General features: G+C 42.4%; 1 protein-coding gene and 1 long non-coding RNA gene across 3 annotated transcripts; one reads left to right on the plus strand and one right to left on the minus strand.

Annotated features, from left to right (window-relative positions):
• Window positions 1-553: 553 nt before the first annotated feature.
• On the minus strand, window positions 554-6,793 carry FAM89A (family with sequence similarity 89 member A). The gene is made up of 2 exons (XM_065835598.2): window positions 6,468-6,793; window positions 554-2,553 (listed from the first exon to the last, which is right to left on the minus strand). Exons 1-2 carry the CDS (start codon window positions 6,717-6,719, stop codon window positions 2,395-2,397), a joined length of 411 nt encoding a protein of 136 aa, XP_065691670.1. The 5' UTR covers window positions 6,720-6,793; the 3' UTR covers window positions 554-2,394.
• A 139-nt stretch (window positions 6,794-6,932) lies between these two features.
• Window positions 6,933-19,220, plus strand: LOC139827565 (uncharacterized). 2 transcript variants are annotated; one of them, XR_011738331.1, is made up of 4 exons: window positions 6,933-9,455; window positions 11,122-11,191; window positions 16,598-16,696; window positions 18,873-19,220. It is a non-coding gene; the product is annotated as an uncharacterized lncRNA (long non-coding RNA). The 2 variants fall into 2 exon arrangements; XR_011738330.1 differs by lacking the exon at window positions 6,933-9,455 and having other exon boundaries at window positions 9,761-11,191.
• Window positions 19,221-24,355: the final 5,135 nt, after the last annotated feature.

Raw genomic sequence — 24,355 nt, forward strand, 5'->3', positions numbered from 1 at the left:
AAGGTGGTATTAAAAGGGACAAAGTGCCAAAAACTTAGCAAGTCCTAAATAATCCATCCTTTTTCCAGTGCAGATGATGCTGTGGAGTGATGCCTTAAGACTTCTATGCTTCTTTTGGTACAGCAAATACCAGGCAACCATTCCACATTCCCCAACACACAAGCATGCTGCATTAAAATTAGAAACATAGTTTTGCCTTTTACGTTTCATTTATCTAAAAGAAAGTACTGTCAATTTTGCTTAAGTCCATTCTCACCAGTGGGACTATTAATGAATGGCACCATGTAAGAATTCGTAAAACAGAATCTTTAATTCTAGTAGAGACAGGATTCTCTACGTTGAATTCAAAACTAAGTAAAATCCAATTGAGACAGAAGTAGAAAATTCCCGTTCCAAATACAGGTAGGAAGAAACTTTTCTGCTGTAATCTAAAAACTGCCTGCTTCAATCCAGGGGTGATGACTAGTCATAGGGTTTTTAGGGGGAGATATGGAAAGGGGTGAAGGTTTGGATTCACTGAAATGGTAAATAAAAATACACACAACATTAAAAATTTATGCTAAACATCATGCTTTTTATTTTTTTGAGAAAGAGCAAGAAAACAGCAGCAGTTCAACAGACTAGAAAAAGCCTCAACTAAATACCAAAAGCACAGCAAATTATATTAAAAGCTGATACATTCTTAAGTCAAAGCATAGAGTTGTGTGTACATATGCATGTATATATACTTGTATATATATATATACACACATACACACTGAACTTTATTTAAAAATAGAAGTAGCCATTTGGATTATCTGTGTTTGCTTTATCATTCATTTTAGTTTTGGGCGAGTGAAGTTGTTAGACCAGAATTAACATTAAAAAAAAATCCAACCATTGCCACAGACTAGATTAATAATTTATACACATACACAATTACAGCACAGTCTTTACTGTTGTGGCCTTTAAATTCCACTAAGTAAGCCAGTTTTAGAGGGAATGCACAAAAACTCCACCCTGGAAGTCTCTTGACTTTCATCACTGCAACATCCTAGCCTTTGCTAAAAACTAAGAGAGGAGCTACCCCAGAATGTGATCTCCAGTTCTTTCTGTAAACTGTATGCATGCCAGTCACGAACCATGCAAAAACCCTTTGAGATTTAAGCCCTTAATTATTAGCTTGTGTCAAGATTCAGGCACTGTGCTTTAGAATTAAGAAATGAAAATCGCTTTGGGAGCTGATTTAACTTAGAGAAGGGTGAAGACTCATAGTTGGCAACTCTCATATTCCAAGCTGATTAAGCATTACATTTACACACTATGAAATAATAAAAACTTAACTGAGTGCTTTAGTAAGTTCTGAAAACAAAAATAAGTTATACTTCGAAGAACAAGTTAGTATAAAAAGTTTTAACATATGCAAAGTATGTGCTCAAAATACTTATTTTGCATTTTTAAAAAGAGCCATAGTCTACCTTACAGAAACAAAGTTCACCCAGTATAAAATATTGCAATTTGTCCCATTTTGTCATATGAGCGGTTTCCTTATTCTTCATATGATCGAGAAAACTTGCACAAGAGTTCACGTTATTCCAAGCCACATAGTGGCAGACAGACTAAGTTTGAATCTGTGCTTTTACTATGCAGTACAGTAAAAGCTAAGCAAACCATTTCAGAAGAGAGTTTAGCAGGTCAAAGCGCTATGTTGATGCAAGATATCCAGACAATAGTATAAAAGTTAATGCCAAGTGGCAGTACCAAGAACGTGAATTAGATCAACAGAAAAAAACTGCTGATAACATTCACTATCACACATGCAGCTTGTAAGCTAGGAATAAGGAAAAGTCAAAATTAGCTTAAGGATAAAATTAAACCATGTAAACAATCCACCCAGTACAAAACTGGATGCAGCTGATAAAAGCAGAACTAGCTTAGTAGAGCTGAGGATGTGCGTGCATTCAGATGCCTGTTCAAAATGCATTTATCAATACCACTGACCAAAAAAACCCCACCTATAGCTATTTACACCACAGCGGAGGCTTCCCTCCCCCCTTACAAAGTTATTACAACTCAGGAAGTCACTGCTGTCTTCTACGATTAAAATTCCAGTTATAAACTACCAACGTTTGTAGGTTGAAAACACCCACCTTGAAAATTGAATTGAAAACTCTTGTCAAGCATGTCTGAGGACTTTTCAAGTTAGAGTACAGCACTTTCCTCAAGTGGTATTTGCATGAGTAACTTGTACTAACAGCCTGTTAAAATAAGTGAATTTAACACAACTCGGGGTAGCTGGGTGTTTCTCCTCAGGCAGAGAGATCCGTACAGATTCCAGTCGTTCTTGCTGAGGTATGTTACAGGGAGAGAAGGACAAAAGAACCTCTGTCAGCCTGGAGGTGAATCTTCCTGCTTCTAGAAGTATTCCTCCTCTTCATCAAAAAAGCCGTTTTCCAGAGCATACGTGCAGTCTGCATTAGAGTCAGCTTGGCAGGCACCTTTATACTCTTGAATCGATTCATACAGGGAGTACAGCTGACACAGTAATGACATATCTAGCTGCCGAAGGCCAACCTGAGCGGTGAAGAATTCAAACAAACAAAAAAACCCAAAAAGTATTGGAATTGTGATTTTACAGGCAGTATAATGCTATATATTTTCCGTTACTAAACAAAGGCATCAAGCTTCTTGCTACCTTAAACAATTATGAAATACACAAGTATAATTCATTTTCGAAGGTCCCGACAGCATAAACCAGACACAAGAGCAAGGAACAACGTGATGCGATACAGCACAACGTGGGCAAAGTGTACTTCAAGATTGTTGTATTACAATGCCTTGCTTAACTTCCAATAAGCAGTTCACTCCTGTCCAAAGCATTACAAATAAATTCATAAACTCTACATTCCTCATTGTGCATTACTTTTCCAGTAACACTGTGTGACTGTCACGCATCTTTCTTACGCAGTATCATAGGCTCTTCAGTTTGTTTTAAAGTGGCCTGGATTAAAAGTTGCAAATGGAGCTCTGGCTGGCTTTCCACTTCCCAGACAAGTATCTTCTACTGTAATTATCTTTTTTGTATCCACATATATAGGCAACTGACAAGGATAGGTATGTCTAGCACAATACAGAGTGCCACTTGAAGGCAGCATAACTAGGGCAGATGTGAGATAAGGATGTACATTCTAGCCTACAAATCTTCAGGATGTTTTCATGTGCTACTCAAGCATAGGCCTGATTTATAATTAACTGCCTAATATTTTGGTCCCCAAACTTCTAAAATATTAGTTCCAGGGCTAATTAAAGATTTGGAGCAACAGTTTTAAAAGGTTACCTTGTAGTCTGCATCTTTGTGTCAGGTACAAAACCAGTACATTGCACCGCAAAACAAAATAAAGGTAGTCATTTAACTCAAAGCAGTTTCCCTCTCTAGCAATGAAATGGAGAGTTCATTTGATAGTCACCTAGACAAGTCAGATCAAATTAAATCTAGCTTTTGTCTTAAAACCACTACCCAATTTAACATTTTCAAGAAGCTACTATTTCTGCCTACATTTTCAAATAAATGTTAGGCTGACAGGCTGTTCCTAGTTAGCCTCAGTTTAACCAAATAAAACTTTTTGCTATAACTCATGTTCAGAGAGGAAAAAAAAAAAAAATTAAAAAAAATTGTAACATTAGTAGCTTTTACTGCAGCCCGAACACCAGGCTACATTTCACCCATAATGAGAATTCTTGTCTCAAAAATCTCTCCTAGATTGTAAGCACAGATACACTCAGCACATGAGAAAACCACAAGAAGCTAGCATTAAGATCTTCTGGCATTGCTGAACTATCCTACCAGCTCCTTTTTCTAAAGATGGAAGGACAGGAGGGTGGAAAGTATCACCACTACAACAACTTGCCAACTAAGAAAAACAGATACGGCATCATTCAGGACCAACATATACTATTTGGTGAGGTTGTGAAGCTGAGACATGATGTCCCATACAGACCAAACACGACGACTTTAGGACAAGACATGGAACAAGATGCTGAATACTGTGCCAGCTGCCAGGAGGTTATGGACAAGCCTTTCCACCACCTCGGATCTATGCTGCTTTTCATTACCCATCTCTGTTTTCCATTGTAAAATGAACACGACAACTTTCTCTTCCCTTGTTTAAGCATGCACTTGGCAGGAAGCAAACGCTACTCTTCCTTGCTCTCTATTCTGTAAGAGGAAACCAGCACTTGTGCAAACGTCCTTCTGCAAAAATTTGTAAAACAAAAGCAACCAAACAAGACTGCAGGAGGGAAAATGCAAGGGAGGTGTTTGTACCATATCCACCCCCATCTAGCCCTGCTGAAGTAATTTCATCAGACTTGTTAAGCTAATGACTGTTTACCTGCCCAAGAATAAAGTCTGCACATCAGCCTTTGGAGGCGGCAGTGGATGAAGTCTGGCTTGCCCTTCCTAAATAAACTGCTTGCCTTGGGTGAGAAAGGATGCTGTGAAGTTGTATCTAGTGCTATGACATGCGAACAGGAGACCCACCAGGTAGACTTACATGAGAGCTAAACATCTGAAGGACAAGACTGCAGCGAAAAACTGTTCAAAGACCAATTAGGAGTGAGTCGAGCCAGAAAACTCAACCTGTAGACACAAGAACTGTTCTTCATCTCCTGAGGAACGCAAGAGCATTTTCACCAGCAGCTCTCCTGTTTCAGCTCTGTAAAGCACTTCAGTGCTTACTGTGAAGATCAGTTCTATGCCAAGCACAATCTCCAAGATAGAAATTGCTCAGCAGAATTAACTTGGCAGGCTGTAACACCACATAGTTGCATTTAAGATCTTTTCTGTAGCTGCCACTAGTGTCAAGCAATGAAACACAAACAATAGTCTATTGAAAAAAAAACAGCCTCTAGCTCTTCAGAACTTTCAAGTCTGATCCCTGAGGTAGCAAAAGCCTGAAGAAATGCCCAAGCCTGCTAGCACAATCATAAAGATTTTAATTCCAGCCAGTCTGCATTTGACTCCAGAGTTTTATCACAGCACCTACAAGACAACCTATAATCCACAGTCCCATGCAATCGTCTCTGTTCCTTGGGATCACAGTTCTGAAGTGATCTCTCCTTTCCTCCCTCCCCCTCCAAGGCATCTAAATCCACCACTTTCTCATCTTTCAAAACTTCTATACATAGCACCTTGCCTGATCATGCAGGGAAAGATGCTCCTGTGCATTTCTTCCTCATACACCATCAAAAATTTAAAGCAAGTTTATTACTCAGTAGAAATGCTATCTCTGCTACAAGAAAGCGTGTTCAATATAAATAATAAAGTGCTATTATCTATTTGATGAATAGCAGCGTATTAATACGTGAGAGTCTCTCTAATTTGTACAGGCCACAAAAAGATATATCTGGAACGGAGGAGGCTGTTGCTTTAAAGCCTTTGATGTGTTCAGAGGTAAAGTATTTTTTCTTCAGAAGTGTTTTATCAAATTATCATCAAGGATAACAGAGTATCAAAGGGTAAGTCTAGTTGCCAGATTACTTTAACAAGCATCCCATTTGATTTTCCATTAGGAAAAATAGATTAGACTTTCATAATGAGTTATCTTTGATTTTTTTGAAAGGATGAAGACTCCTAATATCATATCCTTGCTTCCCCTTAGCACACTGCAGAAAAAAGCCCCAGGGTTGATAGCCACTTCTGCTTCCTGAGCTTCAACACAAACTGGCAGCTCTATTAACGTGATTTTAAGATCATCTTAAATTGTATTTAAACTACTTGTTGCAAGACTGATGGCAGACTAAGATTTCAGCAGACTACATCGTCCTTCTAAATCCGCTGAAAGGTCTTTCAACAGAGTTTCTTGTGCTCCAACACCTTTTTACCATGAGAAAAATGCCTTAAAAAGGGCAATATCATATTTTGTATGTTTTAGAATACTAAGTGCACAACGCCGAGGTCAGTATCGGTCTTAACAACTGCAGCTGGCACCAGCAAAGCACCAACACCCCGGTTAGCGTTCAATGAAAAGGCGTACAAGGCGGCCCGGGAGAATTTCACTAATAACCCTGCGCTACAGAATCAAAACAAAGTCCTGAAGAAAGCTACGCTTAATTGCACCTCACTTGAACTGAATGAATCCGTGCTGATACTTTTGTCTTTATTTGTGTAACCGACAGCCTTCTACAATGGGTGTGGGGCTCCCGTGGGTGCCGCGAGGCGAGGCTCGTTAACCGGCTCCCGGCCCGCAGACCCCCCAGCGCCAGCATCAGCCCAGGCTGGCGGGGCCAGCGCTGCTACCGGTGCGTGTCACGGTACCTGCACCGCGCAGCAGCCGGGCCGGTTACGTGGGGCTGCACCGCTCCGGCCCTGGGCCCGCACCCACCCGGGCCGCCCGCTCCGCCACCACCGGCCCCGGGGAGGCCCGCTGGGCGGCGTCGGCAGCGCCCCCCGCCACCACCGGCCACGTCCGCCGGCCCGCCCCGCTCACCATCTCCTTGCGAAGCAGCGCCAGCGCCGCGTCCAGGTTGGGAGGCTTGGGCGGGCGCGGTGAGCCCCGGCCGCCGCCGCTCAGCTCGTCCTGGATGCGAGACTTCTGCGCGTAGAGCCGCTCCAGGTCCCGCCAGCGCCCGCCCTGGCCGCCGCCGCCGGAGGAGGAGGAGTTCAGCAGCCCGCTCAGGCTCTTGGGCAGCGGCGGCAGCCCCGCGCCGCCACCGGGCCCCAGCAACCCCGGCCCGCTCATGGTGCGGCGGCGGCGACCGACGGAAAGAGCCGCCTCGGCCCCGCTGCGGGAGGTGCCGCCCGGAGCCCGCCCCGCCTACGGGCCGGGGCGGGGGGGAGAGCCCCGGCGGGCGGGGCAGGGGCGGAGAAGCCGCGCGGAGAGAGGCTAAGGGGGGCCTGGAAGGCAGGAGGCTGGGCCGCAGGTGCCCGCGGGTGCGGGGCGCACTGGGGGTCGGCCTGGCTGCCACGCCACACCCCACGGTGACGGCTTTGTCTGAGGCGAGGCGAGGCGAGGCGCGGCGCAGCGTCCCCTCGGGCAGGGCCCGGCCTGCCGCTTGCCTCAGCCACGGCGCTGGGGCCGGCGGGCCTGTGCTCCGCAGAAACGCCCCCGCGCCAGCCGCCTGCCCGGGGCTGGGAGAGGCGGAAGGTCCCTGCGGGCACAGCGGAGCCTGCGGGCTCGGTGCAGGGGTGCCGGAATGAGCTGGAGAGAGATGAAATGCAGTGAAAGCAAGCGCGAAAGCTGATTAAATGCTCCAGGCGGAGGTGGCCGGTTTTTCTGTGGTGATGGTGTTATTTCAGTCACCTGATAACACGACAGTGCTCTCCCTATCAAGGTGTTTCCCTTTACATCCTCACAGCCAAGCTGTGTGTCAAAAGCCTTTATCTCCAAGCGTTGAAACTAAACAAGCTTGGGTGTATCTGCTCTGGGAATCAATTCTCTCAAGCTGACAGCTCTGATGTTTTAATTCCAGGTTTATTCACAGAGAGGTTTATTGTTCTGGCTTACAGACATACCCGCGCACCTTAGAGGGTCATAGCAGGGGTGCCACGCTGCACGACAGGCTGGTTTTGGGCAGGGGGATACAGTATGGGAATCCCCAAAACTTCTACTGCAGCCACAGTTGTGGTATTACAGGAATATCACCTCTGGGCCAACTGTAGTGTGCACTTGGTTTCTGGCCCTGTATTTTTTTCCTCGTTTTCCTTGTCATGTTTGTATTTCTGCAGTCTCTTGAATAAATTACAGCAATTTGGGATTATTCAAAATTCAAACTAAAGCAGGGTATAAAATTAGAGTTCTGGGAAGGCGCTGCCATTGCAAAGCCTTTAAAGGTGCAGTCCTATTGCCACAACCTGTTTTGTCTGTGAGATTTTTCTCTTCAAGAAGGAACCTGATATGGTGATTTTGAGTTAAGCCTCTACCTTATTTGCAGTTTTGTTCCCAGACTTCCATGGCTTTTTCATGGTTTAAATGTCATCAGACTGTGACAATTGTTTTAAAACTGCTTACGGTGGAGGAAGCTTTTCCAATCTTTATTCATGTTTACATGCTACTTTAGGGATTGATTTTTCAGATGACCTGATGTGCTTTTTAATGCTTTGTACACTGGAATCAAGAAGATATTTGTTTCCTCTGTTATGATGCCACTTTGGCCCACGTCAATTGTGAACAATAAAATAGTGTTGATAGCCTTTATGAAACTAAAGACATTTTAAACCATTGCTACCATAGATTAAAAGAATCAACAACCCCCTTGTCCTTCCAAGCCAAGGGTGCCTCACAGCAAAAGTATTTATTCAGTTTGCTGAGGATGTAAGCATTTAACTATCTTCCTGTTTATTAGCAAATACCTTTGTTCATCTTCCAGCCCACCCCCCTCTCCCCCTTTTTTTTTTTTTTTTTCTCAGATGACAGCTGTTTGGAAAAGCTTGTGAATATTCTTATTTTATCTAGACCAGCTTATCTTTATTTTTTTCAGCTTGTCTGATCTTATTAGATTCTAAGTGCATTTTCTTTACACTCGGATCCTTTAGGCACCTTGTCGTCATATCTTTACTATTGCAAAAACCTTTATGTTGGCCTACAGTGCCACTTTGTGATCTGAAAAATAAAAAAGATTACTTTTTGAAGTCTCAGTGACACTTGTCTCAGTTGGCAACCTTATCTAGGCTTCATTCATATCAAATTCATAACTATCCTTTAAAATCTAAATCTACTGCTTTATTTGGTCTGATTTAGTTATAATGTGGTGGTAATGGAAGCTGGAGTCTTTTGCAGTTACGCCTTTGGTTATGGAGTAAGCCTTTGTTAGCGTATAAACCTCTCAGCCTTTGTTGGTTCTTAGAACTGACCTACAGAAATGTGTTACTTGTCTAAACTGTCTTTTGTTAAGGACGTTACCTAAAAAAACCCACATTAAAAATACATGTAGTTTATGTCATAAAGAATTAGGAAGTGCCAGAAGAGAGGTGTCCCATCCCATTTCCTTACACAAATGCATTATGGTATATTTTTAATTTACATATTCATATGGGATGTCTTTTCCTTTCCTCCTTCATTAGGAGGGTACACAATGCCCGTGTATCATTTGTATATCATTTACTAACATTCCTCTTTCCAAATGTGGTGATCTATATGCATTATAGTGTATCTCAAACTGATATATCAAGACTGTTTCCTACAGCCATCTCTGTGATGCTTTCCCCTCTAATAACTGACTTATCTACAAATGTTAATGAATTCTTTATGACAACCCTGTGATAGAAAGTGTTATTGTTATCCACACTGGAACCAGGCCACAGGGAGCTAAAGGTAGGTCATGGTAAAAATCGTGTACTAATTTGAAGTGCCTGGTTTGTGATTCCTAGGGGTGATTTTCCGCCTGACAGAACTGACAGAAGGACTTGTGCCTCTGCCTCAAGCTACCCTGCGCAGAGCAGCACCTTTGCTTAAAAGCAGCTTCATTAGAGATTTAAAGTAAGACTCCGGATTTTGCAGTGATGTGGCTAATGTCACATTTTGTCTGCTGTGCAGCAGGGATATCTTAAAACTTGCCAAACAAGATGCGCCAGAACTCACCTGTCAGTGCCGCTGGCACTTCTAAGTCCTTTTTGTGTCTGCAGGCTGCCTCTCATTGGCTTAACTTTAAGTCAGGATTGCAGGTCAAGGACAGCTCAGGATCCAGATATCACAAACTAGGCATGGGCAAGACAAATTATTAATTAGTGACATGTGCTTTGGTCTTCCATTTGCTCCTGTAGCCAGAGTGCTACTCTGTTTCTCATGAGGCCTATGGTTTTTATCACTGATGTGGAGGAACAGAGATCACGCTGTTCTGTGGTGCTCTGGGAATGACAAGAAATTCCATTGTTTGGTTAAGGTGAATTTAGAACATGCTGGGTATAATTGGCACCTGATACACGACACCACACAGTGGTATATCCAGACAGAAAACACATTTTCAGCTAAAGATCATTAAAGTATTCAGTATTTTTCATCAGAGAAGTGTTTTTAAATAAAAATGTTCAACTCCTAACTTTGCCACTTGTTTTTCCAGGTAAGTTTCCATAGCTATGCCTGAAAGGTGAAAACCTTATTCGAACACTAGAGCAGGGATGCTCCTGTTTAACCTACCTGAACAAATGGAAGAAACAGGCTGTTACCTTTTTTTATAGGTCTGCTACCACATGGACACCCAAGAAGGACACCTCAGCGTTTGTCTGTGGGGTTCAGAACTAACTGCTAGAAACAGAAATAAAGAGATTTGGGGATCCAGGCTTTAGTTTAGAGTTCATGATGAAACGTATTCTTGTGGTTATAAACCCTTCCGTGTGCCACTTGCTCTCCCAGCCTGTTCCTCTTGCCCTCATTGCTGTTTTTCCACCAGTTGTGTCCTTGTATGGACCCTGTTCCAAAGCAGCGTCCCTTGGCCATGGTCTCTGATGCCTTAGGTCCCACCCCTGCCTTTTGCTTTTGTCTCTCATGCTTCAGCTGCCACACATGTGCTCTCACTGCTGCCTTTCTCAGCTCCTCTGCAGTATCTAATGCTGCCCTTTGGCCCACTGCAGTGAAGTCAGACTGCTGATTCTTTCTTCATGGAGAAGCAAAAATAGCAAAATTTTGACAACAGGAGAGAAAGAATGTGTCTAGGGCATGGGAGGTGGGTTTGAGAGAAAGGTGGTCAGGGCAGTCAATTCAGAAAGGAGCAGGAGTGAGAGGTTACAGTCTATAGGGGTCTGTGAGTGTGTGTGAGTTAACAGTTTCACCACTGAAGGCATCTGCCAGCCAACAATAATGTGCACTTAGGGTTATTTTTTTCCCCCATTTTGTTCGCAAGTGGCAGTTGCCCAAAGCAGAGCTCTGTTTCATCTCTCCACAATGGGAATGGTATGGATTTTTTAACTAATTTATGTCCAGCATAAAGCAGTGAGAAACAGTATGGAAAGCCAAAGAGCGTGTGCATGTGGCAAATAGGCGGTTACATTCCTGCAATGACAGGGGGTCTTAATTCCTCTCGCTGTTTGTTTGTTTGTTTGTTTTTTACATTGTAATCAGTTACCAAGTGCTGCTGGTGCGTGTTGTGAAGGGGAAAAAAGAAAAAAGAATCAATGTCTGTGCTTTCATATCAGAAATTCTCTTTCAGGATTATAGGAAGATTCATGGTCAGGAGAAATAAGGACTTGAGCTGATAGTAAAGCTGAAGGGACTGAAAGGTAATCAACCATTTATTTTCCTGATGATGCCAAAATCTGGCTTGTTCACATCTCTGTTTAACCTTAGATCAAACTATAAATCATCTCCACAGTACATCACTCAGTGCTCTGCAACATTGCTTTTAAAATCTCCTCACTCTGTCCTCTCACTTTATTAAATTAGATGTAGCCATATAAGTCCTTTTTTCCTACCTCTCCGGTCTCAGATTCTTCTCCATTATGTGAACTCTAGCAGAAAAAAAGAGTTGTTGTTTAGGTCACATCAAATTCATATTCCTGCAATGTGTCCTTGTCTTCAGGATTTCTGTGGTAATTAACAAAGCAAGACATTTTAGTATTTCAATTCAGCTGGTAAAAGCAAATTCCCCCAAATGAAATGAGAAACAATGGTAGGTTGTAGGAATTAATAATTTCAGTATTATGTGAAAATTCATAGCTATGAAAGACCCAACAGAGTTTTGTGAGGTAATTATGTAACAAACTAGCCTCATGCCCACAGTTCTTAACAGCTCTGAACATCTTCCCTTCGTCTCCTTCTATTGTGTGAAAAATACAGAAGAAAATGACTTCAAAGTGCCTTTTGATATTTTTTCCCCCTTTTCCTATGAGTTCTGTATAGTTCTGATAAGCATTTGCCTCTTCAAAAAGAGAGCTTGAGGGGGCATTTATTACCACTGCTCTGCCGTTAGTTCAGTTTGTCAGCCTCACAGCACCGTGCTGCGACTCGTAACAGCACCAACTGGACTTGCAGTAACAGCTTTCCAGAATCTGATTACTGAAAGCAGATAGCCGGGGGATCAGAGGTACAGGCTTTAAGGGTATTTGTCTTATTATCCCAGTGACACTGAGCAGACCCTTTCCTTCAGTGAGATCTGCATCAGGGTCAAATCTGGAGGGTGCTGGCTAAGCTGGGCCGAGGTCATTTGAGGTAAAAATGACGGGAGTCCTAAATCCTCCAGCAAAAGTGCATGGCAGAAAGAAAGCGCTGCTGAGCAGGGATGGCTGCGGGTGTGCGGAAGTAAGAAGCATTTGTGCTTGCAGAGTACAAAATATTGCACTAGTAGTCTGATATCTGCTTTGAAGCATTTTTTTAAAAAATATTTATTTATTTATTTATCTGCAAAATGGTCTGTTGTAAGCAAACATGGAAGTTTCTGTATACAGGGTGTTTCAAAAAGATGGACCCAATTTTAAAGCATAGTGACTTCAAATTGGGTCCATCGTTTTGAAACACACTGTACTATTATCATCAACAAATGTTAATAAAGAGATCATATTTCTTGCTGCTTCTGCGTTCTCCCATTGTAAATGTGCATATGAGATTATTTTTTTCCGGGCTGAATATGGAAAACTGTTAGAGAGCATATTTCCATCAAATAGATGCAGATTACACTGCCCAGGAGATAAACACTTCTCATCAGCTGTGAATGGCTATGATGCTGGGGATGAAGGGCATAATTTTATATTCAGATGTACCCATGTTCTTGAGAAATGACCTTCCTCTCCCACAATGCAAGTAAACAGACTTGTGCCTGAACTGCATTGCTGAATAATCAAATGCAAAACAATTCATACCTTTCAGTTCAGCTGGGCCAAATGCCATTATCCCATACTGCCCTTTGCCTGTGCTGGAGTACTACCTGGTGGTTCAAAGAGCTGCTGTGCAAGGTCTCAGCAGAGGAAAGTGATGAGCACATTTCAGCAGGGCCTTTTCCAGCAGTGGGGGCTGCATGGGATGGCTGAGCCTACAGGGATGCCTGAGAACCCAGCATTCAGGAGCTGAGTGGAGGCTGGTCCAAAGCTTGTATGGAGCATCCTTGAATGGACCTGGATGTCTTTGTCTCGTGCTGAAATTGAGCCACTTTTGAGGTGGGACAAGGGCAATAATTTAACAGTGCATAACATTTTTTCTAAACAGTTTAGAGGAGAAAAGTACTGTCTGTAATTGAAAGTTCATTTAGGTAGAGAGAATGTAATTACCTGGCACAGTTAGAGGAGCAAAGCTATTGTGAGCCTCTGATGAAAGCTGTCATCAGTTATTTAATGGCCAACAAGTGATTAGAACTTTTGTTTTACATTTCACACGAGAATGGCACATTCAGCAGCCCGGTGACCCCTAAATTGAATGCAGGGGCATGCTGTAATTACTGACTCAGAGGCAGATGTTCTATTAGCTGACCTATGATCATTGCTTCTTGCAGCATTTTAGTATGTGGCACTCAAACAGCAACAAGATTGAGCCTTATTTAGTATGGGCAATCAACTTTTATAATAGTATGGGCAAAGGAATAACTTTAAAATACTGTCAGTACTTGAAAGCAAAATGTAGTCCATGCAGCAAACATAACACTTGAAAATAACTTCTCGGTGTATGTACCTCTTATCATATCAGATTTTTACCTGAAGTGAACCTGTCAGAGAAACAGTCAAAGCAGTTGATATTTCAAGTAGTGCAAAAACAATCCACCCCTCTTATTTTCCCTCTTTTTCTGTTAGAAAAGCCTTTTTTGGGCCCTGCAAACTGCACGGTTGCTTCCCTGAGTCCTACCAAGCACCTACCAAGAGAGAGGATGCTCCCTCTCATCATGTGCTGAGCTCTTGTTTACTTCACACCACCATCCCCATTCATGGTTTATTGCAGCCAAATATCACTGTCCCAGACAGACACTCAGACCAAGAGAAACACATCCAGAGCACTGGAGTTCCATTCATCTTCCCTCCCTTGAGTCCCTCCAGCTTTTCAGAGCTGTTCTTCCTTGGCAGAGCCCTTGGGGAAGAAACGTGATGCCAATAGATGTCACTGCCCTGTGGGAATTGTGCTGGAGCACAATGATTCCTGAACCTGTTGTATCGTTGGAGGCAACTCACATGGCAAGTTCAAACCATATGATAGTCCAGTCATTTCTTTGCCATTTTACAACTTCGTGCCGTCTGGAGCAACGGCACAGACAGAGCCTAAACCAAAAAGCAGTCTGCAGTATCTGTTAAAGTTAAAAAAGGAAAAAAAAAAAAAACAAACAAACAAAAAGAAAACAAAAGACTAAAACCCCTGCAGAGGGAAATGAGACAACAAATGTCCACAAAGAGGGGAAGCTGCAAAAACCAAACATCTGTGGTGGAAATGAGATCAGATCGAGCTGATCACTGCAGCTGTAATCAGTTGCTAACAGGAACAAACAGGTAGACAAATTAGTTAGAAGGAAAGAACAGGGATTTCTGAAGTATTTTTGGCCAGTCTGGAAAAATAAGAGTCATGCTGCCCAGGAAAATGAAACTAAAGTACTCTTTGTCTCTGCTGAATTGGCCAAGGAAGATGGAAGTCTACAGAGACTGCCTGAATAGGAGCTATCAGAAGTATGATTGCTAACAATTCCAACACTTGTTGTGACAATGAACTTTTGATAACATGACATTGTATGAGCTTATTGTTTCATAGATTCCTGTTTCTTCATTTCTGTATGCTTGAAGCATCAGTAACTAGCAACTTTTTACCGATGTATAAAATAGATATAGTAAAATAATATGTCTTGAAAGTCAGTTTTAAGGCCCATCAATAACTTGATTTCCACTTGCATCCCTAAAGAGTGCTAATGGGACAAAAGTGGCGGAGATTGTTTGCAGCTCTTGAGTTTACAGGTCTGACAGACAAAAGGAACTTGTTCCTTCTCACTCTCCTTACTCTCAGCTTCATTTTTAGAAACTGTGACAGGGTAAACCAAATGTAATTTATACAAGGCTACAAACCCCTACAGTGTGAGAAATACGACTTGAGGTGCAAGGTATACATACTTTCACTTCAACTTACCATTTTTACATGGTCACATTTTGGCATGCAATTGTGTTTTAATGAATTATGAGTTTTCAGAACTTTTGGGAATATCAGTGACCTGAAATAACTTTAAGATATCTCACAATTCTTGTCTAATTTCAACTGTAAGCAAATAATAAAAAGAACCAGTTCTGTTTAAATTATTATGAAAATTTTTAGAATAGAATCAACATAATTCTGTCAGTGCTCTGAAAATAGGTTACTTGTGTCCTGTGGTGCTTGGTCTTTTGATGAAGCCATTTATATTTACCAAGTTTATTCTTGTTGAGTCATACTTTGCTCTGATATTGCTTTGAGGCAGACAGAGAGGTAAGATGATAATGTTATATCACTTTGGTGAACTGTCATAGAAGATAAAGAAGTAATAATTTATAAATACTCTGCTTATTTAATCATTTCATAACTTAAATACTTTGCTGTCTCTGCTCTAGACCTGATTCTGAAAATGGATTACTTTCAATTCTCATTCATGTAAGGAAATATCAGCAAAGCCCTAGCTAGTTAAAGCTGCAAGAAGCATGCAATTTAAGGTAGTTTCCAAGATTTTCATAGGAAGATGCTTCTCAATATGCTTCTGGCATTCCTAAGAAAAGCCCTACAAAGCCTGATCCAAATCCCATGGAAATCAGTGACAGTCTGTCCACTGATGTCTGCTGTAGAGGCAACTGGGTTAGATCTGACAACTGAAATAAGCTCTGCATAGAAGTCCTGTGCACATCCTGCTCATTGAGTGAGTGATACTCAACCTCAAAGGTGAGCTTACGTCCGTTTTCAATGGAGGCAGCAGCCTGGTTGTCAAATACACCCCAGCAGCAGCGATGACTCTTACAGTGGTTCATAATACATAAATACAGTACAACATAGAACCAAATCAGTGCACAGGGGGCATCTCTGAAGCCAGTACCAGATGCAGCTGTGTTGTCAAGGGAGGTATGGCCTCTTCAGCTTTTCATCCTGTACATCCACACCTTCCTGAAATACAGCTTGGATTGTTCTTGGGGAAAATGGGCTTTTTGGGACTAGTGCAAACCTGTGACATAACAGCCTGAGACAGGTTTATGTAGCCTTGCTGAATTAGTGCAGTGATGATGTTGGGGGTTCCTGTTCACCTGTGGAAGACACAAGGGTAGACTGAGCTGGAAACTGTTGGTCACACAGATCATTGTGACCAACCTCTTCTCCCTGCTCTAAAGAAGTGACTGGATGTCTGTGGTTTCTGAGTGCTCAGTGTTTCAGAAAAGAGCTGATGAACAAACATGGTATCACTCTTTTTCCTAGGGGAGCTAGGTCCTCTGTGCAACACTGGTGTACCAAATAGAGCTGGGAGATGCATAATAGTCACATACACAAGGATCAAGAAAGACCGTGTCATTTGTAATGCTATAGCCTGTATAAAGGACACCATCAGATAGTTTTACCACAGAGAATGTAGGAAATTTGAAGAAGGATTTTGCTAAATTAAATATCAATAAGGATTTCTATCACATTTCACAAATAGCCACTAAAATGTTTATTTCTTTTTAGCTGAGGGCAAGCACTTAACATGTGTGATTTACAAATGCTACTTCCCATAATAGGTGATATCAGACAAGCTGAAGGACTGCAGGTGACTGTGCCCCGGCTTGTTGATGTCAGATAACATCACTGTTACACTGCCAAACACCCAAGCTGTGCAGGTAATGTGTCTTTAGTCTTGTCCTCTTGCCCTGATTGGTTTTCACACTATTACTCCTTGCTAATACAAGTGAGAGTACTTCAGCCTTTCTCAGTTTTAATCTTCATTTTTCATCTTTCCTCGGGTCTCTTTTTTTTTTTCTTTTTTTTTTTTTTTTTGTAGCCGTGTAGCAATAGCTTTACCGTTGCAGGCTGGAAAGCATGGTTTGATATAATCACTCCTTTTCCTCAGAACTTCTCCTAGAAGTGTTAAGTGCTCTGCCCCATCCATTTGAGCCTCAGCGTAGCAGGACCACAGCAGAACAGTTTGGTTGCATAATGCACTTCCCTGAATCAGCTTGAGCAGATGGGAAGGAAAATAGCTTGAGCTAGCACAGTGCAGCTCCCCTTGGGCACTTTTCAGATGGCAGCCTGGCAGTGCCCTACTGTCTTCATTTTGTCCTCTCATATGACAGAGGCAGCTTAGCCTGAACAAAGGATTATTCCCCCTGGCTCTTCCTCTCTTCCCAGTTTATAGAGCTGTACAACAACATACTTTTAAACATCACTTATATGGTTAATTTTTCTCAAACATCACACATTGCTTCATTTCTACTTGTATTTTGGAAAAAAAAAAAAAAAGGATAAATTTAAAAATTAAACACTCAAATGAAATATAAAGAAGAAGAAAGTAGGTTAAAAGATGACTGAAAATAGTGATATTAGTAAGCCTTTTTTTATGCCCACCAGGTAGAGAGCCCACAGCTGTAAGAAGAAATTAGACCTGGTCAGTTTATTAAAAACCCATGATCACCACTGGTTAATTTATCAAAAACAGAAGGCAGGGAACACTACCAAGTGAGGCTAAACACATCACTTAATTCAATTCCACTGAAGTGATGAGAGTCATACTGGCATAAATTTGTGTTTAGCTGGCATCATCTGTTCTCTGGTGTAGAAGCAAATGGTTGTATAAAAACAGTAGAAAAAATAAAATTAAAGCTGAATGTTGTAATGGCCCTTTGGAGAAAACAAGCTACATTTTAAGACAGTTGAAGCAGAATCCATTGGTTTTGAGCAAAAGCTTTGCCTGCAAAATTTGTTAATGTGAAATGAATTGCATACATGAATGTCAGTAGTGGTGTCATGGGTTTTAAAGTCCTGGGTCATCTAGTCGGTGAAGGAGGGACACAGCCACGATCTGGCTGGAGGTGCTGCTTATTCATGCTCCCTCATGCTAAAAGGAGGAAGAGCTCAAGCCTGTTTAACACTCCTGCCCCAGAAGGAGCCATGGCTCTACCTGAGAACCTGCCCAAAGGGCTATGAGAAGATCGCAGACTATTCTCCTGTACTTGCTCTGCAGCACTGCCTGCCTTCTTTTCCTTCTTGTACTTCATCCAAAGACCCAGTTCCTTTCCAGCCCACTTTCCTCATATAATTTATTGATGTCAGTGGATGGGAAATTGCTAACTACTTTAAGCTTTCATGATTTTCAAAAAGACTACAGCCCTGTGTGCAAAGATATTCCCTTATGTGTGTCCTCTGCAACTTAAATGACGCTAGACCTAGTTTAGGATGATGTCAATGTGGGCTGAAGAACTAATAATGCTACAGAGGGTTTAGGGTGTCAAATACTTTATAGTCTAGGGACACAAATTGACTGTTAGAGAGCCTGGGGCAGCAAGGTGCCGAGACAGATTTAAGCCTTTCAAAAATGACTTGGTACTGATTGCCTATGTGTGCAACAGTTGGGTTAACTTAACCTTGAATTTTTGGACTCTAATTCCTTTCTATCTCCTTTCTTTCCTGTGTAGTTTTGTAAGTTTTACACCACTCTGCTCTTTATCACCCTTGCATCTTAACCCAGTGCTGTGTATTCCCTTCGCATTTCTGAAACTCGTTAAATGAGTCATTCTGCAACGTTTTGCTTTGCTTCCTTTTCTTGCAAAGGTTGAATATATTTATCCCTACCTTTTTGAAGCCTCAGTGTAATGTGAAGCACCAGGGGAGCCCTTCCAGCTTTTATTTTCTCTGTGGGAGTCCATGCTGGGTTTATTGTCTTTGCAGGAGACCATGTGAACAGCAGAGTTCATGATTGACACAGGAGGCTTGAAAGGGCTATCACTATCAGTGCAGGTAGGGCCAATGCATATTTCATCACTTTGGCAGGGCTTTCTATGGATCTTGTGATCTTTGCAGGGATCCTCATGGGAAATTCAATGAGGAGCGTCTCGGGAGAGGTTGGAAGACAAGAAACATAGGGGCGGCTTTGAGGTGGTTGTGCTGGTGGTGGAAAAGAGAGATAATGACACTGAAAAAGAAGCAGTGAAATAAGAAAAAAGTAAAGATGGAAGAAGAACCTCTTGTGATGCTAAGACCTCTGCAAGGAAGAAGGAGCCGAGTTCAAAGATCATTGGGACTTTGGCTGATGCAAAGATAACGGGGAGGAATAAGAAAAATTGAAGCGTGTATTTGGGAGATATCGCCCCAGCAGTAGGGTGGGGTGTGTAACTAACCAGTGAGACAATAAAGAAAGAAATAAAAAGATAGATGTGGAAAGCAAAAGTTTGTTGTAAACAGTGCTAAGAAAAATAACACCCTTAAAACAGTTATTAAAATGGTCAGCAATGCAGAAAGGAGAAGCTGAAAGATGGGGGGAAAGAGAAAAACAAGAACAGCTATGCTGAAATGCATGAAGGCGAGAGAGGTCTGTGATTCCCCTTATTTCTTCTCACATTTCTGTTAATGTACAGGGCGAAGAGCTCTTATTTTTCCATTCACATCTCTCTGTCTGTGCTTTTGCATGCAGCTTTTCTATGTTTACCCACATATAAGTGACTTACAGATGGGGTTACCCCATTCTGCATCACCCCTGAGTGTTTTCAGAGAAGTTACAGCCTCAGCAGAACACAGCTGTCAAAACCATCTGATGGTTTGCAGTGTGAGCAGTCTGATGTTCAGTAACTGATGGACATTTCTGACACCCCGTTTTTCAACAGTTGCAGGAGTTTCTTATTTACTTCTGAATATACCTCAAAATTTGATTTTTGAGTGCCAAAGAGTCAATTCTTTCATTAAGAGCTGCTGGGGGTTTACAAGCCATCTTCCCTGTGAAGACCTCTGCTGTGCCATGTCCTAGTCAGGCAAGGACTGTGGTGTGGCTTTCAGGGAAAGGTTACAATTTCATCTCTTTCCCCAGGCCTTCATCTGAAGGAATATGGAAGGAAGGACTAGATGGTAGATGTGTTTATTTTGGGAAGTACTGTGTCTTTTTCTCTCTCTGAGAGAGAATACGTTTGGTGACATGTTATTGTTAAACTATATATGTGCTCTCTGAAGAGTCTTGTACACAATGTACTGTATCTGTAAGAGGAATAAACAGGTACATGCTGGTACAAAGCCGTGATCTGTAATAAGAGCTCAGCTCTTCATTGACAAGGGAAGTACAAGTGACATTTGTGCAGGACTTTGCAACTGCTTCTCACACAATATTAAACAGACTGAGAAAAACCAGCCCCTGAAGAACAGACGAAGATGTGTTCTTCAGAGATTACGGTGTGACAAGGCTTCAGAAGCAGCGTGCAGCATCAGTAGCCAGAGTTCTGAGAGCAGTAACAGTCCTCTTGCTCAAGGCACTGCCATCAAAAATGGGCAGCCTGCTGCTGTAAAGCTGAGGGGAGAAATAAAGTAAAAGACAAACCCTCACATTTGGAAATTAGTCAGCCACTCTGTTTCACTCCTGCCTGCCTGTTTGGCAGTGGAGCAGGCTGGTGAAACTGTTCCTCTCTTCACAGACGGTTTGGAAGGAAACTGGCAGATCTGTAATTGGAGCCTGTGTCGGCATTACCTTCAATCAAAATCCTTCACTAAAGGATTTGCTTTCGTATCACAAAAAAATAAAGGCTTGGCTTAATGTTTTCCCCCCTCTTGTCCTTGTCTTGCTCCTTCCCCTGGAGGAACCCTGTGCATACCCTAGTGAAGGAGAGGCAGTTTCAAACAAGTTTCTCACAAAAGAGCCACACTTCTCTTCTAGAACTTGTACCTGCCTCCCCTTGATTCAGTCCCATCCCACAATTCTCCAAGGCGCTCAACTGATGTTCAGTATAAATCACTTCCAATCCCAAAATAGGTTTTATGTCTGTTTATAGCACAAACTCCAGGCTTTTTCTTCTCCAAGCTGTTGCCCATCTCTACATCAAATACTGCCTTTGCAGGAATTTGCATCCCAATTACCTTTCCCTTCTTCCTCCCTCTCCCATGGTTTTCTCCCTGCAGTACCACATGTGGCTCAGGCTCTTATTGTCTCCTCAGTCTCCTTCTCTTCAGAGGTCATAAGTCCTCAGGGTGGAGGAAGCTGCTGATGAGAGGGAAGAGCTAAGAAGCAGTGAACCCCTTGCAAATCATAGAATCATAGAATGTCCTGAGTTGGACCCACAAGGATCGTGGAGTCCAACAATCCCAAATGTGAGCTGGAGATGGATCTTCTCAGCTCTCTGGTTGCTCTCAGATGTGCTTCTTGTTAGTCTTGCAGCTCTTGGGAGAAAGTGGCAGAAGGGCTTTTTTTTGGTCTCGGTTTGGCAGGTAACCAGATAATCAGCTAGGGCAGTAGGGTGAGTGGCTACAGATTAAAAAACAAATAAATATCTGAAGTCACTGGAATAAAGTTGCGCAAAGCCAGAGAGTGATCGTGAAAAATAATTCAGACAGCTTCACTCTATGGTAAGCTTCATCATCTTGGAAAATAGATTTTTGCTGTTGGTATAATAGAAGTGTTGGGCTTTGACAAACACGTCTTTCTTGTTTCTTCTTCCTCTGACAGAGCTCTCTTTCAATAATTCAAATAAATTCTCTTTGGGAGCTGCATTTCTGTATTGGAATAATTAGAATCTGAGATTATTCCTATAAACGGTTAGACAGTGTGGCATCAATCAAGTCTGTCAGCAAGACTTACCTCTGCTGTAGCAGCAGAAGTATTGGCTCAGCAGTGGTCTGCAAACAGAAGAGAAGCAACATAGATAGGAGACACAACAATTTATTAGACCAAATGACAGACCTGGTGAAAGGCCTTTGTATCACAAGTTGCTCATTTTCTCCAATAGTGTGTGCTGGTCTAATGAAAGACAGGATTTCTTCCTCCTAGCCGTGTGTTGTTCACATTACCTGTGCTTTGATCAGGGCCTGCAGTTCACTTCAAACACTTCCCCAGGACATTTGCTTGTTTTAATCACCACTGGCTGTCTCTTTTGCTATCAAAGGAGCTCCTTTTGCTAGCTTTTGATATGGAGAATGCATTACCCTGTAATCAAAGTGATATTTAACTTGTCCCTGAGCATCTGGTAAGAAACTTTGAATGGCAGTTACTGGCTAAATGTAAAATACATATTTATTAACAGCTGTTCAGGCTGAAGTGTGTGGTGGTTGTGTGTATATGTATGTATATATTTTGTCATGCTGTATTTGTATTGCTGGAATGTGAAGACAACTGCTTTTTTATATTCCAGATTCAAGGCATCCTATCTTTACTTTTTAAATGCAGATGTGAAATTTAAAAAAAATATTGCACAAGAAAAATAGTTTTAATTTCTTTTTATATAATACCATTCAACTGACCATCTTAGAATATCTCAAAAACACACTTTAGTACCTACAGTGATCTTGTGATTATCATTGTAATTATTAGTATTGGACTGCCAAATGGCTCAGTAAAAATATTTGAAATATTAAAGAGGAAGAGGCAAATGGAAGGCAAGTGCCTTTCTGTTCTCACTGAGGTTACTTCATCAGCCTCTTCCAGAATTCCCACAGACCTCACTCACCCCTGAGTCCCACCCACCCTCTCTGGGTTTTGGTGGAACTACACAGAAAAGCAGGCTGAAATTACTCAGAGCTGGTCAACAGGTATGTCCCATGTACATACACTCACATAGAACAGGTTTACATGCATGAAAAAAAATCTACTACTATTTTGAGACCCCTGTTGTTTCAAGTAATGACTGCACTAATGATGCCACTACATGTAGGTCCAACCTGTGTACCACCCAAGTTTTAGCTTAGAATGTGTTTTGCCTGAGCAGATGTTCGTCAGTGGCAGCTGTGCCTCAGATTGAAATATAATTACAGCTTCTGCTGAATAAATGGTTGAACACACTGTCCTACCCAACAAGCCATGAAGTGAGCCATCCGAGTTTAGTAACAATTACTGAGAAGACAAGGCAGACCAGGGGGATGTGTTTCAGCACACAAGAGGTAATAGAGAGGACCAGTGCCTCCAGTGGGGCTGAGGTTGGAGCATCTCTGTGGGCTGGAGGAAGGTTCCACAGCCATGGAGCTGCTCCTGGTCCAATGCCTGGGACAGGCACCATGGAGAACCTACCATCTCATTGAACCCCCAGGCAAGATGATGACAGGAGAGATTAAGGGCTCCCCAGACAAGGATGCCTGGCCTATTTCAGTGTATTTATAGTGTAGCCTTTCTTTGTTCTGCTCCGTGTCCTTGAGGGATGAGGGTCAATTAACTCTGAATGTCAGAGCTAGTATTGCTGCCCACAGGCACTGGATGAACAGAAACAGCTGTCAGCAAGGCCAGAAATAACCTGATGCTCAGAAGCAGGCAGGACAGTCAGTAAAGTGGAGATCTGTTGTACAAACTGGTATTTTCCCAAAAGAATGATACCCCCATCTCCTCTGGTGCCTGAAGTACCTCTCCAGCCCTTAACCAAAGGTGCCGCTGTCACTCTAGCAGGCAGAGTCCCCAGAGACAGCATTTGCCCCATCCAGCTTGACCCACCTGAAGGGTGTGTGTCAGGTGTAACCTCACTACCTGCCTGGGGTGACACAGCGGGGGTGGTGGGTGGCTCGTCCCCACGGCTGGAGCTGTCTGTCCTGTGGCATGATGGGCCATGCTCTTGGGGTGAAATGGATCCCACCCTCCATTGCTGCGCTCTTGCTTGTGGGCCTGTGCTGTGTGCAGATCATGAATGGAGACTCAGTTTTACCAAAATCAGAAAAACAAACAAAACAAGACAAAACAAAAACAAAACCCAAAACAAACAAAACCCCCTAAATAAACAATAACAGTCCAGCAGCATTCAAACCGGAGACATACCAATTATTAGGAACAAATAGGAACCACCACACTCTCCTCGTGCAAAGCATTTGCCGTGCTGCTAAATGAGCCGCTGCAAACATTGTAATGCTCCACTGACTTTTTGTTACTCAGCAACTACTGTGGTGGTTCAGCAGCAAATAGGCTAAACTGCATTTTCCTAGCATAAAAATAATGAAAAAAAATTGAAAGCTTGAGATGTAGAAAGGGACCGATGGCACCGCAGGAGGGTAATGAGGAGCAAATGGAAGTTTGGCAGTCTGGAAAGGTTATGTTGCAGGCAGATCACTCAGAAAGGGATCAGGGTTCACCATCCTATTAAGAGATCAAGAGAAGGCAAGTTGTGAAGCCAACAGGAATAATTTAAAAGAAGGCTAGTGAGAGGGAGACGTTAGGATGGCACAGCATACTACTAGGGCAGAGATCTGCCTGGTTTGGGGCAAAGGAGTTTGGTAGGATTGTTATAAACTTAATCTTCCCTTTAGCTGAACTATTATAAATGATGCCAACACACATTTTGAAGACACATGGTTTCTGCTTGCAGTTAAAAACTGTTTGAATCTTAGTAGCAATATAG

The sequence above is a fragment of the Patagioenas fasciata genome, chromosome 3, assembly GCF_037038585.1.
Source record: "Patagioenas fasciata isolate bPatFas1 chromosome 3, bPatFas1.hap1, whole genome shotgun sequence".
NCBI lineage: Eukaryota > Metazoa > Chordata > Aves > Columbiformes > Columbidae > Patagioenas > Patagioenas fasciata.

Coding starts and splice junctions, on each gene's coding strand:
- FAM89A (XM_065835598.2), bottom strand. CDS start 6,719: ATGAGCGGGCCGGGGTTGCTGGGGCCCGGTGGCGGCGCGGGGCTGCCG. Junction 2,554..6,467: donor CGCTGCTTCGCAAGGAGATG/GTGAGCGGGGCG, acceptor TTCACCGCTCAG/GTTGGCCTTCGGCAGCTAGA.